The 13532-nt window shown below is 47.9% G+C and overlaps 2 protein-coding genes across 2 annotated transcripts in view; one reads left to right on the forward strand and one right to left on the reverse strand.

The window, feature by feature from the left end:
• The window catches only part of RBKS (ribokinase), a 39657-nt gene extending 34829 nt beyond the window's left edge, over positions 1-4828 (reverse strand). The window contains exon 1 of the mRNA XM_018555606.1: positions 4705-4828. Within this exon, the coding sequence (XP_018411108.1) occupies positions 4705-4766 (62 nt within the window). The 5' untranslated portion in view covers positions 4767-4828. The remainder of the gene's footprint in view (positions 1-4704) is intronic.
• A 1979-nt stretch (positions 4829-6807) lies between these two features.
• BRE (brain and reproductive organ-expressed (TNFRSF1A modulator)) overlaps positions 6808-13532 on the forward strand; it is a 190383-nt gene continuing 183658 nt past the window's right edge. The window contains exons 1-2 of the mRNA XM_018555604.1: positions 6808-6872; positions 8852-9007. Coding sequence (XP_018411106.1) covers positions 8880-9007 — 128 coding nt within the window. The 5' untranslated portion in view covers positions 6808-6872; positions 8852-8879. The remainder of the gene's footprint in view (positions 6873-8851; positions 9008-13532) is intronic.

The raw sequence follows: 13532 nt of genomic DNA on the forward strand, positions 1-13532 counted from the left end.
TTATTATTAATTATTATTATTTATTTATTTTTATATTATTTGTTTACATTTATTTTGTATTGGAGTCTGCAAAACACTGTAACCGTGATCAGTAAATTGCAGGGGCAATGCTCAGGCTTCTGCAGACTGTCATGTACCTGGTGGAGGCCGAGTGATTAAAAGGTTTCCCTTACACCTCCTGTCTTTTACCCACTGAAGTTGAGCACAGGGTATAGCAGAATGAGGAGTTGCATGGATGCCTGCAGCGAGTCTAGATGCAACAGAAGGTCAACAGACATTGTGGGAACCGGTGGGTGCCAGAAGAAGAGTCATTGGTCAGGACAAGGCAGGACAGGAAGTGAGGTCATGATACAAGCCAGGATCAACAAGATACCACAGGGTTAGGAAGCCAGGTCAGAGCACAGGGAAGCCAGAACGCAGGTCAGGTCACGCGTCTCAGAAGCTGATGACCAATGTGAGTAGAACTTGTGCTTAAATAGGCCTCTTGGCACCAAAGGCAGTACATGCACTTCTTGACAGTGCATGTGCATATTTCCAGCCATGGCTGCGTACTTGCCCTTCCTGACAGTGCATGTGCATATCTCCAGCCATGGCTGCGTACTTGCCCTTCCTGACAGCCAAGTGTATGCACAGATCTCGAGGCATGGCCGCGTACTTGCCCTTCCTGACAGCCAAGTGCATGTAAAGATCTCCAGGCATGGCCGCATACTTGACCTTCCTAACAGCCAAGTGTATGTGAGATCTCCGAGGATAGCTACGTACTTGCCCTTCCTGACAGCCAACTGCATATGCAGATCTCCAGACATGGCTGCATACTGGATCTTCCTGACAGCATGTGCAAATCTCTGGGGATAGCGGTGTACTTGAAGTTTCTGACAGCCAAGTGCATACCCAGATCTCCAGGCACTGCCTCGTACTTGACGTTTCTGATAGCCAAGTGCATGCACATATCTCCGGGCATGGCAGAGTACATGACCTTTCCATTAGCCAAGTGCATGTGCAGATCTTGGAGAATGGATGCATACTTGACCTTCCTGACAGCCAAGCACATGTGCAGATCTCCAGACATGACTGCGTACTTGATCTTCCTTACAGCCAAGTGCATGCGCAGATCTCTGGGTATGGCCGCGTACTTGAATTTCCTGACAGCCAAGTTCATGCGCATATCTCTGGGCATGGCCACATACTTGACCTTCCCTCCCAGCCCAAGGTCCATACAGAGATACGGACCTGGCGGAAGTTCTCAATGGACTACAAGTGCAGTGACGTCTCCATTGTACTCCACTGAGAATTACGAGTCCCTCTGCCGCAGTGGTAGTTTCCTCATTCACAGATCCCGGGAAAGGATTTGTGGATGAATGACATGGCTGTGCCTTTAAACTCCAAACATCCAGCCATCCCAGGAATATCCGTTTTGGGTGGTCTTCCATGTAATTGTATTTCGGAGATCCGTCTCAGTTTTGTAGTAAACAGTAGAAGGTGAGTCAGTAACTGTGAAGCTCCTACAAGGAGGTCACTTTACCTTCTTCGGCTCAGCTGCTGACTGTCAAGAAGAATAAGCATCACCGCATTGTAAAGAAATAAGTATGGAATCTGAGATCCACGTTCCAGCAAACACTCACTCGACACGCCACTTGCAATTAAGTAATCTTCTGATCAACAGAGAGAGCGCCGGACATCTCCTGTTACAAATACGGTTTTACAGCTCCCTTCCTGCTGCCGCTATAAAAACGGGAATTAGGAAATGCTGGGAGAGGGGAGATTAGCGGGATGATGGACTTCACGCTGGTAAATTCCTCTTTTATTGTGGTTCATTGTGACAGAGAGCCGGTGCTGGGGGTTATGGGCCAGTCCCTCAGGGGCATTATGGCCAACATTCCGACCCCAAACTAAACTCATCGTCTTCTAATCTGTTATGAGAACTCCATTTTATCGGTCTTCCTGTCACCAGTAAACAGATAAGAGTTCCCCGCTCTGCTCTTCAAGAGTTTAACCTGACTTTGGGTTTTACGGTAATGTGGAGAATGCTTGGCTGAACTCCGGCCTTCCCTTCAGTCTTGCACAGTTGTATCGGCTCCTCTCCTGGACTGAAATGGCTTCCTCTGATTTCACTGCACACTGTGAGCTTCTCACAATGTGATGAAGCCAGCAACCTTTAGCCCTCATTCACACTGGAATCAGCCGGCACGTACAGCTCCGTGCTGCGCGCACTGCCATATCGGGCAGCTCCCGGGAAGGACAGGTGCTGCGTGTGATTAGTACGCAGCCCCCGGGCTTCTCTATGGGAATACGCGGCCGTATGCCCCCCTACGTTCACGCGCCCTGCACGTCTGTATGGGTGAGCGTACTTGTACGCTGACAGGATGGATCCTGTCTGCGTCCGAGCCAGGAAACACGCACCCCTATGGACCAGCACTTGAGGTGAGCGTAGGGCGGCGTACGTCCGCGTAGTCCCATAGAGAAAGACAGGGGCTGCGTACTAATCACACGCAGCACCTGTCCTTCCCGGGAGCTGCCCGATACGACCCTGCACGCAGCATGGAGCTGTACGTGCGGGCCGATTACAGTGTGAATGAGGCCTTAGACTGCAAGAGCCCAGAGGAGAAAAGGCTGCGGGGACCGGTCTAGCAGCCCGTCAGGATATCTGCCTTATTTGAGACCCCTTAAAATGAGCACTACGTTTTTTACATTCCTGGAGTTCCTCTTTATGCTTTACATACACTTTAAATCATGCCATGGACTTAGGGTGCCCATATATTGTTCGAACTTTGGCCGGTTTTTGAGGAATCGGACGGAATTCGCACAGTGTGTGCCGCTGTTGGCGTCCTTTCGATTAGCATCCCTCGATCAGCTGATCTGAATCTTCAATTGATCAGAGCCGGCAGCCAATGAGCTGCCCGCCCTAGTCGGGTATTCTAACAGGGGCCAGCAGTACCTGTCAGTATACAATGTAAACAGCGGGATTCCTCCAATGACACGCTGTCAGTGTTGATGGAGGAATCAGGTCTATTTTTCCATTCAGCCCGTGGGCTGAACAAAAAAAATAGATCAGTGCATGGCCAGCTTCAGTGTATATCTGCTACCCGCCCTGACTTCTCACAGAAAGCCGTCTCTGCTCCTGGATTTGATTTGACATCTGATTTCCCCTTTTTATGCTTTCGCCTTGCTGTTTTTTATCTGGCAGGGAGACAATTAATACCTGGCTGATGACATCATAGTCTGTCGCCATGGTGACGAATGCAATAAACACTGATTCCACTGACCTCATGCCTGAGGGACACTTACCTAAACATGACATTATGCCAAACAACCTAAAGAAGTGACAGTGCGCTTTGCATTCTTCCGACATGAAGACATTGGAGTGTTTATGTGGTGAGAGGAAAAGTAAGCAGACTTAACACTTCACTGACGGCTTTCCCACAACTTCCTATATACTCGATTGCCCACTTCAGTGTCACGCAGTCACTTGTAACCTCGACGGAGATCTTTTGGAACCAAGATGTACAAAAATATAGCATCTTTATTACAGTAATAAGTAGGGATGCACCGATACCAATACTAGTATCGGTATCGAGTATTTGGGCGAGTATGCAGCGATCCAAATGCTCCGATACCGGAGATCCCCCTCTGACCGACAGTGCCGAGGGAGCATGGAGCCGGCTTCTTTTCCAATCACGAAGTTATAACCCGCCTCCTGGCTTCCTGATTGGCTAGCAAGCCGGGCGGCATGTAATGATCCGCCTCCTGGCTTCATGACCGGTCAGGAAGCCAGGCTGCCTAGGAACAAGTGAAGCCAGTTTCCTAGCCAATCAGGAAGCCGGGAGGCGGGTCATGACATGCCGCCCGGCTTCCTGATTGGCTAGGAAGCCAGCGTCACTTGTTGGTCCGGTGGGAGGAGCTCCAGGTGGAGTCCTAATTTAGCTGGCCGGCGACTGCCTGGGGTCGCGTGTCCCGCGCCGAAGGTAACTGAAAAAAAAGAAAAAAACATAGCGCAAACATCGGGGCATTTTGACAAGTACAAGTACTTGTCAAAATGCCCTGTTTTTTCCGCCCTCACCCTGCAGCGCCGTCAGGCGGCCGCCTGACTTGCCTTGCGGTAGCGCCGGGCCTGCTGGTAGGATAATTGGCTCCTGTCTAAATTGGCCCTCCTATGTATGGATGTGACATAGGGACTTTAGATTGTAAGCTCCTTGAGGGTAGAGACTTATGTGAATGTACAACTATGTAAAGCGCTGCAATATTGTCAGCGCTATATAAATACATTTATAACACAACTGGGATAGGAAGTAGAAAGCGCCGCTGATCATCCAGTACCAAAACACCGAGGTACAAGGTATTGTATGGAGGAACTAATCATGTGACACCTGCATTTGGTCCTGGAATCTTCCGGGTGCTGGGTAACACTGGCAGCAGCAATATCAATAATAACAAGAATATTAGGCAATACACTTCCCCCGGGAAAATGCTGAGATGATACAATGGGGGGAATTGATCAAAACTGGAGCAGAGAGAATCTGGAGCAGTTGCCCATGGCAACCAATCAGCATCTCTCTACAGTTTGTTCAGGAAAGATTTGAAAATGAGAGAGAGATGCTGATTGGCTGCAGTGCTAATCTGCTCCAGTTTTGATAAATCCCGCCCCCCCTCACTATGTTCATACAGGATTATAAATCAGTGGCTCTGTGTCGGGAGCACGGCACTAACCTGACGAGGTCAGTCATACATGACCCAACCACAATCACCTCTGGGGGGGCGTCTCGATCCATGGCGCTGTACGAGGCAGGAACTGGCTGTGAACGGAGACAGAAGCAGTATGGTCAGTACAAAGTTCTCCGGACACCCTGCGACCTTTCACCCACAGCAAACACGAAGATAATTATTTCATGACACTCGCAGATAATTATTAAATCACAAGTAGCTGACGTCAGGCCAGATATACACACAGACAAAACTGAGTCTTGCCCCATATAATGTGACAACATTTTTCAGTTTTGGATAGAATGGGGAAAGGTTAGACCAGGGCTGGGCAACTCCGGCCCTCCAGTTGTTGTGGAACTACAAGTACCAGGAGGCATTGCAAGACTGACAGTTACAGGTAAGGTTGTCACCTGGGTTGTCTGGTTTTAGGGCTAATTCACATCAGCCCCAGTGCATTCTGACTGCACTCTTTTTTCTGACTCCCCCGGGCCAGAACACAGGCATTGATGTGCCACATGATCCAATGCAGGCGATCGCACTGCGTCTCGTGGGTGTGACTGCGGTGCCATTGACTTCAATGCACCACCTCGCCTCCTCCCGCCCCAGAATGCAGTGAGCTGGCTGGGATGCGATCCAATGCGTTCCGGCACCGAATTGGAATCTAAGAGCCCGCATAGCCCACCGAAAACCGCATAGCCCACCTGAGAGCCCACACAGCCCACCTGAGAGCCCACACAGCCCTGGTGAGAGTCCGCATAGCCCATCTGAGAGCCCGTATAGCCCACCCAAGACCGCAAAGCCCACCTGAGACACTGCATCGCCCACTTGGTTGCCCACACAGTCCTGGTGAGAGCCCACAAAGCCCACCTGAGAGCCTGCATAGCCCACCCGAGACACCGCATAGCCCACCCGAGACACCGCATAGCCCACACAACCCTGGTGAGATGCCGCACAGGCCACCTGGAGGGCCCCAGTTGCCCACCCTTGTGCTAAAGAGATTTCTCCTTACTTCCTGTCTTGCTACAACCTATTATCAGACAGGAAGCGAGGAAATATCTGCAAAAGGGAAACACAGCAATAGAAAGATTTTGCAGGATTCCCCCCCGGGCCAACCGGGAATAAATGATGCATTTGGCATTGTTGCAATGCTGGACCTATGTAAATATACATAAATCACTATAGTCAGAGCACAGCTTTAAACTAGGCTGGGAGTGGGTAGGGGCAGAACTAGGGGACAACCAGGAGTCGTGTTTACATATGAAGACAAGGAACATGCTGACAGGAGGAGAGGGCAGAGACATGAGCTCATCTGTTTCCACCATCCAATCACAGGCTGGGGGGCATATCCGTGACCAAGTTTTAGTATGTAACTGTGCTGTAGTAAAAGTCGGGTCACCAGGCTGAGTATGTAAATCTCAGTGTATTTTGCCATCTCTGTGAGGTTTTAACTTTTAATTTGAGATTTTTACACAGTTTTTGAACACTTGTTGTGGGGGAAGGTAAAAATCAGCAGGCCAAAACCTAGTGCAGCCAAGACATAATACATTTTTGACAGCAAGAAACAAATACAACAATCTAAATATTTGCAGCTCTAGGACAGCAGGTCTGGCGTGAAGATTGGGAAGTCAGCGAGTAGTATGGAGCATGTGGCTTCATTGCCCTGATATACTCCCAATAAACTGCCCACTGATGCTCACACCCGTGACCACAGAAGCCCATGGACACACGAAAAACCCCCCTCCCCTTTCTACTCACTTCCCTTACTGTCCCACGATGCCACATCAAAGATGGCCGCAAGCAGCGCAGACCCTCCTCCAATCACTTCGCAAACTGCCCATCACGTGACCGCAGCTGCTCAGCGGTGACTACCAACCAAGAAGTGTCTATCCTAATGCTGGGTCACCATAGCAACACTTTCACTTTAGGAGGCTGCCCTGTCAAGTGCCTGAAATTAGTTTTATCTTCAAAAGGAGTTAGAGACTTATTTTGATACGTTCATGACATTTTTTTGTCACATGTTTATTCATTTTTGTGGGTTTGATAGAGTTTCAGGCTAAAGTTAGCGCGATGTAATTGTGAAGTGGAGACAGGCATGGTAGAGGGCAGGGCGACACCGGGTCTTGGCGGAAGGTCCCCGGTGTTTCCTGCTAGAGAGGAGCTGTGCTGGGCAGCAGGTGAGTACCTGCTTGTTGCTATGGGTGATGGTGGAGGAGTGCTGCCTGGACCCGGGGAGCCGTTCAGAATTGAGGTTTCGTTCAAACCAATGTGTTCAAAGTTCATATATGACTTACTGTAGCTGTCTCAATAAACATTATAACTGCTATACAAGCCATGAACTCCATGCACATAAAAAAGACAGCAACTGGTCTGTGGTCATTAATACGTTAATAAATGTATTTGATAAGTACAAGCATTTGAATCTGACCCCTTGTAGTCCCTGTACAGCAGAGTCCAGATGAGGTGAAGTGAAAACCGCATTAGTAGCTGTCAGTGGTGCTGCAGTGCTAATGTGCTAACAAGAAGCTTGCTGATAGAGGGAGAGAGCAAATAGAGAGATGAGCTCATCAGTCTGCTGCTTCTCCTTTCACCGTCCAATTAAAGCTGGGGGCGGGGCAAGACCTGTAAGTGTGTCTGAATCGCAGCAGAGAGAAATCAGGTCTTCTGCCCTGCCAGCCAGGGCTTTGCTGTGTGGCAGGGCTGTGTAAATATCAGAACTCGATGGACAGAAATACACATTTTTACACAGTTGCAATGACTCCCATATTTTAATTTTTAGCAGTTTTCCTGGAATTTAGCTCAAAAGCTGTTTGAAAGCCTAAACTGGGCAGTTAAAGTGACACTCCAGAGTTAAATCATAAAAATGTGTTCTGTACCCCAACTAACAACAACAATGTATCTTATTTGTGTATCACTCGGCTGTAGATCCTCAAATCATCTCTGAATTGGTGCTGACACTGTCCTTCCTTCTGGAGGGGGGCTACTTTTGTTCCCCATGGTCCCTGTGTGTGTTGTAAAGTAGTCACCGCTCCAAGCTCACTCCTGTGATGGACTACAATGTCAATGTTTTTCGGTATCGAGTATGGATATTTTTTTTTCGGCACTCACTGATACCAATACCGGAAGTCCCATTAAAGAAGCCCGGCGGCATGTAATGACTCGCCACCCGCCTTCCTGATTGGCCAGGAAGCCGGCTCCATGCTCCCTCGTCACCAGGTGAGTGAGTCATTACCCCCCGGCTTCCTGATTGGCCAGAAAGCTGCCTTCATGCTTCCTTGTCACCTTGTGACGATGGAGCATGGAGCCGGCTTCCCGGCTAATCAGGAAGCCAGGTATTGATTCATTACACGCCGCCCGGCTTCCTTAATGGGACTTCCGATATCGGTATTCAGTATCGGCGAGTACCAGGGGAAAAAAAACGCTACTTGATACCGGAAAACTGGTATCGGTGCATCCCTATTAATTTGTATTGAGATTGTAGTCCATCACAGTAGTGAGCTCGGAGCGGTGACTACTTTACAACATACACAGGGACCACGGGGGACAAAAGTAGCCACTCTCCAGAACAGGAGTAGCAAACCTCCGGCCCTCCTGTGGTGGAACTACAAATCCCATGAGGCATTGCAAGATTCTCACAGCTAAAGACATGACTCCCGAAGAGAGATGCCTCATAGGATTTGTAGTTTCACCACTGCTGGAGGGCCGGAGGTTTGCTACCCCTGGTTTAGATAGAAGGACGGTGTCGGCACTAATTTCCTCAATCAGCTGATCGAAGGAGCGCGTCGTAAAATCTTCGTACAAACAGCCGCTGTCAGAATACAGAGTGCTGATGGAGAAATCTGCTCTATTTTATGAGTTCAGTTCCCAGGTTAAATGAAAACAAAATAGAGTAGTGTATGGTCGGCGTTAGAGCTGCAGGGACACACAAGTGACAGAGCACAAAAGGCAAAGACATGCAGGGGGTAGACATAGGCATCTGTCATACTCGGCAGTGTTTACCGACGCTTGTAGCTTTGTAAGAAGGTGAGGATTAGCTGCACCATGGGCACTGAATAAGTGTGAGTATTAATCTGTACTTTAACATTCCCTAGTCACATATTTAGACCTCAGCATGCTACAGCTTCCTCTTCACATTGATTTTTTTTTTCTTGCACAGGCTCTGAATTGTCACAGGCCGCAGTAGAATGTCCCCGGAGGTCACATTGAACCGCATCGTCCCTGCACTGTCTCCATTCATATCCAGTGTGGTCCGACATGGGAAGGTGGGCCTGGACTCTACCAGCTGTCTGAGGATTACTGACCTGAAATCAGGGTAAGGAGTGACAACTAATCAGAAGCTGAATGTATCTCACCAGTCTTTATACAGCTACCGTGTTTCCCCGAAAATAAGACACTGTCTTATATTTTTTTTGGCTCAAAAAAACACACTAGGTCTTATTTTCGGGTAGGTCTTATTTTTTTTTAATGTGCAACAATCCACACTTATTCATGTACAACAGTCTACATGTATTCATGTACAAAAATATGGTGATCAGGACAATCAGGGGTGCCTAACCTTTGCTAGAGCAATTTGGTAACCAATCGCTGGCCAGAATGGGCGAAGCACACTTTCACTATCGATTCCTCACAGGCGGAGAGCATTTGGTATCACTCCGCCTGTGACAGGAGGCGGGGCTATAGAGGAGGCATCGGCTTATGCGGCTCTGCTCCCTCCTCTGTCGCCTCGCTTCTTTTAGCGCTGGCTTCGTTGGCACCGCTGACTCTCTCCTTCCTCTCCCGCGGCTCTTCAAGTTCCCCCTTATGCCACCACCGGCCCTATGAATGGTCACAACTAGGTCTTATTTTCAGGGTAGGTCTTATTTTCGGGGAAACAGGGTATGTCTGTTGGAAGTGACCCTGCCACATATTGTGGTGACACTTCTGCACCCATAACATTCATCTGACCCATACCGGGATAGAGGAGGCCGGATCCTTACCTCTCCTAAGGCCCTGCGCTGCTGAACGCCGCCCCTGTCTGTAGAAATTGTTCCCTGATGTCTATGGGGAAACCGACCCTTCTGGGGTCTATCTCCAGGGTCTCACTGGTTCTTCCTGCTGACATCGCATTACTGCAGGAGAAACATGGGAACATGTCCCAAACTAACACTGGGGATGGATATTATTCTGCAGTTGTTTGCGATGAACAAATCAAACAAAAACAATTGAAATAGATCAACACAATGAATGTTCCAAGTGGTTTCCCCAAATTCAACCGCAAATGCAACTTTTAATGACGTCTGAAGTCTCAAAGTTATTCAACCCCTTCATGGCGAGCATCTTTAGTACTTAGTGTAGCACCATTTGGCTGGTATGACCTGCTGCAAACCAGATGTATAGCCAGACACCAGCTACGGGCAATGTTCCTGAGGATCTTATCCCATTCCTCGAGCAATGGCCTCCAGCTCACTAATATTCTTGGGTTTGTGTGCTGCAACTGTCTTCTTCAAATCCCACCAGAGATTTTCTATGGGGTTCAAGTCAGGTGACTGTGATGGCCACTGTAGAACCTTCCAGGACTTCTGCAACCAAGCCTTAGTGGGATTTGATGTTTTCTTGAGATCACTGTCCTGCTGGAAGGTCCAATGCTGACCAAGATTCCACTTCCTCACGGCATTTTTCTCCTCGGGTTTCCTGATACTTCAATGAATCCATCTTGCCTTCCACACGCTGCAGATTTCCAGTGGTAGAGGATGCAAAGCAGCCGCAGAGCATCACCGAGCCACCACCATGCTTAACTGTATACCGAGTGTAATTTTTCCACGTATGCTTCATTCTTCTTCCACCAGACATACCGCTGATCCACAGGGCTGAAAAGCTCCCGTTTTGTTTCATCGCTTCACAGAACAGAATCCCAAAACTTCTGCGGCTTATTTATATGATTGTGAGCAAATTGGAGCCAACTTTTCTCGTGCTTTTGGGTCAGTCGTGGTGTACGTCTTGGAGTTCTGGCATGGAAACCTTCTGCGTTTAGTATGCGCCTCAGGAAACTGAAACCTTAATGCCTGTTGCCACCAAGGCCCCATTCACACCTGACCGTTTTGTAGCGCGTCCTACACTCGATGAACGCTCTACAAAACGGTCAAAAAAATAAATAGCATTGTAGTCAATGGTATCGTTCCCACCTGTCTGTATTTCCGCCCGTCCCGAACGCACTACAAAACGGCCCACGCATGAAAAGGTCCCGGAGCGTTTTTTGCTGCGTATTGGTCCGTTTTGTAGGGCGTTTTCCATTTGTATACTGCCAAGTAGCCTTTGGAAACGCGCGACGGTCGCGCAACTTTTTTACCGCGAATCGCGGTAAAAAAAACGTGTGACGGTCGCGCGACAGACGCGCATATTACAATACGCATAGGTGTGAATGGGGCCCAAGTCTTGCTGCAGGTCTCTTTCAGTCACTCTGGGTTTCTGCCTTCTCAGAAATCTGGTAGCAGCTCTTGATAGCTTCCCTTTTCTGCCCCTTCCAGGTAGTGTAACCATTGTACCATTAATAGTAAAACTGTTATGTTGCGCTCGGTCCGTGCACAAACCAATTATCCTAATATTCGAGGGTGAGCAACGTCTATGTATCGCTATAACATTGCCATATCTAAAATTGTAAAAAATATTACAGAAAACCTCTTGTATAGTGATCTATATGACCTGTGTACGTGTCAAATGCTGTGTATCGATCCCTATGTGACTGGAAATCCCTTTACTTATTTAATTTATATTTACATATGTTAGCATCAGTGTTGTGGGCTTATCTACTTCATGTATCTATCTATACATATAGTAAACTTGTGATTCCAAACATATAAATCCAGTGTGGATACAACTTCGTATCCTAAAGTGACCTAGCGCATTAACATCGTTATTCAATCATTAACCAGTGATCGTCCGTGAGCTGGACAATTGATTTAAACAGAAAAAAGAAAGGAAAGAAGGAACGGGAATAGATTTACTTCCCTTTGTTACATTTGTAAAGAAAGTTCTATTCGGTTTTGTCCTTATAGTCCACCAACTGATTCTCAAGCGATCTCCTCTGTTCTAATCAACCGCCTCCTCACTCTTATGCGGATAGGCAGACTGACCGCAGCTTTCGCCTCCACCTCCGATCAGTTCCCTTCACCCCGTATCGGCGGTGGTATCCCCCCGCGATGTCTCAAGAGAACGGGATATAAGGAAGGGGAAACAACAAAAACCGCCTAAGTGCAATCATTCCGATTTTATTAAGCAAAAGATAAAAATTGCACTTACAAGATCGCAGGGTGAAAATTGCATTAAACGAAGAGGGTCCTCTGTTGTGAGAGACCAAGGCAAGCCGTTCCCTTGATGCGTTTCGTCTGAAAGACTTTATCAACGTTTCGTCTGAAAGACTTTTATCAACTTTTTGATAAAGTCTTTCAGACGAAACGCGTCAAGTGATGACACTCAACCAACCCCTAGCCAGTTTAGGTATTTCTTGTGTTCTAGCTCAAGCACACCTGGTGCAACTAATGAAGCCCTTGGTTAGTTGCATCAGGTGGGCTTCAGGCAAGACCTGTTTTTCAGATGTGTGTTCTTGTGAGGGATTCTATTCAGGGGGTTGAATAATTCTGAGACTGCAGAAGTCATTAAAAGTTGCATGTTTAGATGTATTTGGGGAAACCACTTGAAACATTCATTGTGTCGACCTAATGTCTTCGATTTGTTCATTGCAAACAGCTAAAAGTCTGTAAATGTTGCAATAAACCTGCTTTTCAATGGGGGCTAAATAACTTTGGCTGCAGCTGTGATAGTAGCTTGTTTTCAATCAGATTGGAGCTGAGAGTAGGGAGCAGTAAAGCACATTCACTGTATATCAGGTCAAGCTGCATATATAATAAGCTAATATAACCACCCCCATGTACATGTATAATCGCAAACTATACATATCTAAGTTTAAACCTTTAAACCCTTGGTTCTCAACTGGTGGGTTGTGACCCAAAAGTGGGTCGCGGCTCCGTGTTTAGTGGGTCGTCGCATGGCATTCACCTTTCTAGGTGAGAGGCTTCTTAGCCTCCCCCTAGCGCAGCAGTGTCAGTTCTCGCTCCAAGCAGCCATTCATTATTTGCTGCCTGGCGCCATGTGTCAGCTTGAGGTGGGGGTATGGCCGCGAGGGAGCTCCAGTCATACATGCATTGCTTACAGCTCCCTCACATGTCCTGTAGAGGTGCCAGCACCGGAGTGATGTAACATTCTGGCTCCCAGCACCTCTACAGGGCGCAATGCATGTATGGATGGAGCTCTGTCACAGCACAGCAGATTGTGTCTGTGGTTGTTTATGTATGTCAGTGTTTTTGAGGGCCCATTCACACTAGTGCGATTAATGCGCTGTATTTAATCTTAATTGCACCTACCGTGCATTGTGGTGTGGTAGGTGTGTTGCATTGCCATTCATTTGAATGGTTCCCCAAACGCATCTCCCACCCACAGCTCGTACGACCGCACCGGAACGCTCTGTACCCTAATTCCGTGCATTCCATTGCAGTGCATCTTGGGTCGCAACTTAATGGTCAAAAACAAATGTTGGTCCTGAGGTTACACAGGTTGAGAACCACTGCTTTAAACCCTAATTGAATGACATGTAATTTGCTAAAGCGTCATGTGCTGTGTACTGAGAAAATGGTGCCCACCCAGACTATATATAGGAACGACTACACTTTATGGCCACAAGTATGTGAACACCCTCCAAATGATTGAGTTCAGGTGTTTTCAGTAGGGATGCACCGCTACCGATACTATCACCTACTCTGACTGCCTTTAGGCGATCCCTTAAGACTCATTTCTTCAGGGAAGCC

The sequence above is a fragment of the Nanorana parkeri genome, unplaced genomic scaffold (assembly GCF_000935625.1).
Source record: "Nanorana parkeri isolate BGI_ZX_2015 unplaced genomic scaffold, ASM93562v1 scaffold204, whole genome shotgun sequence".
Classification (NCBI taxonomy): domain Eukaryota; kingdom Metazoa; phylum Chordata; class Amphibia; order Anura; family Dicroglossidae; genus Nanorana; species Nanorana parkeri.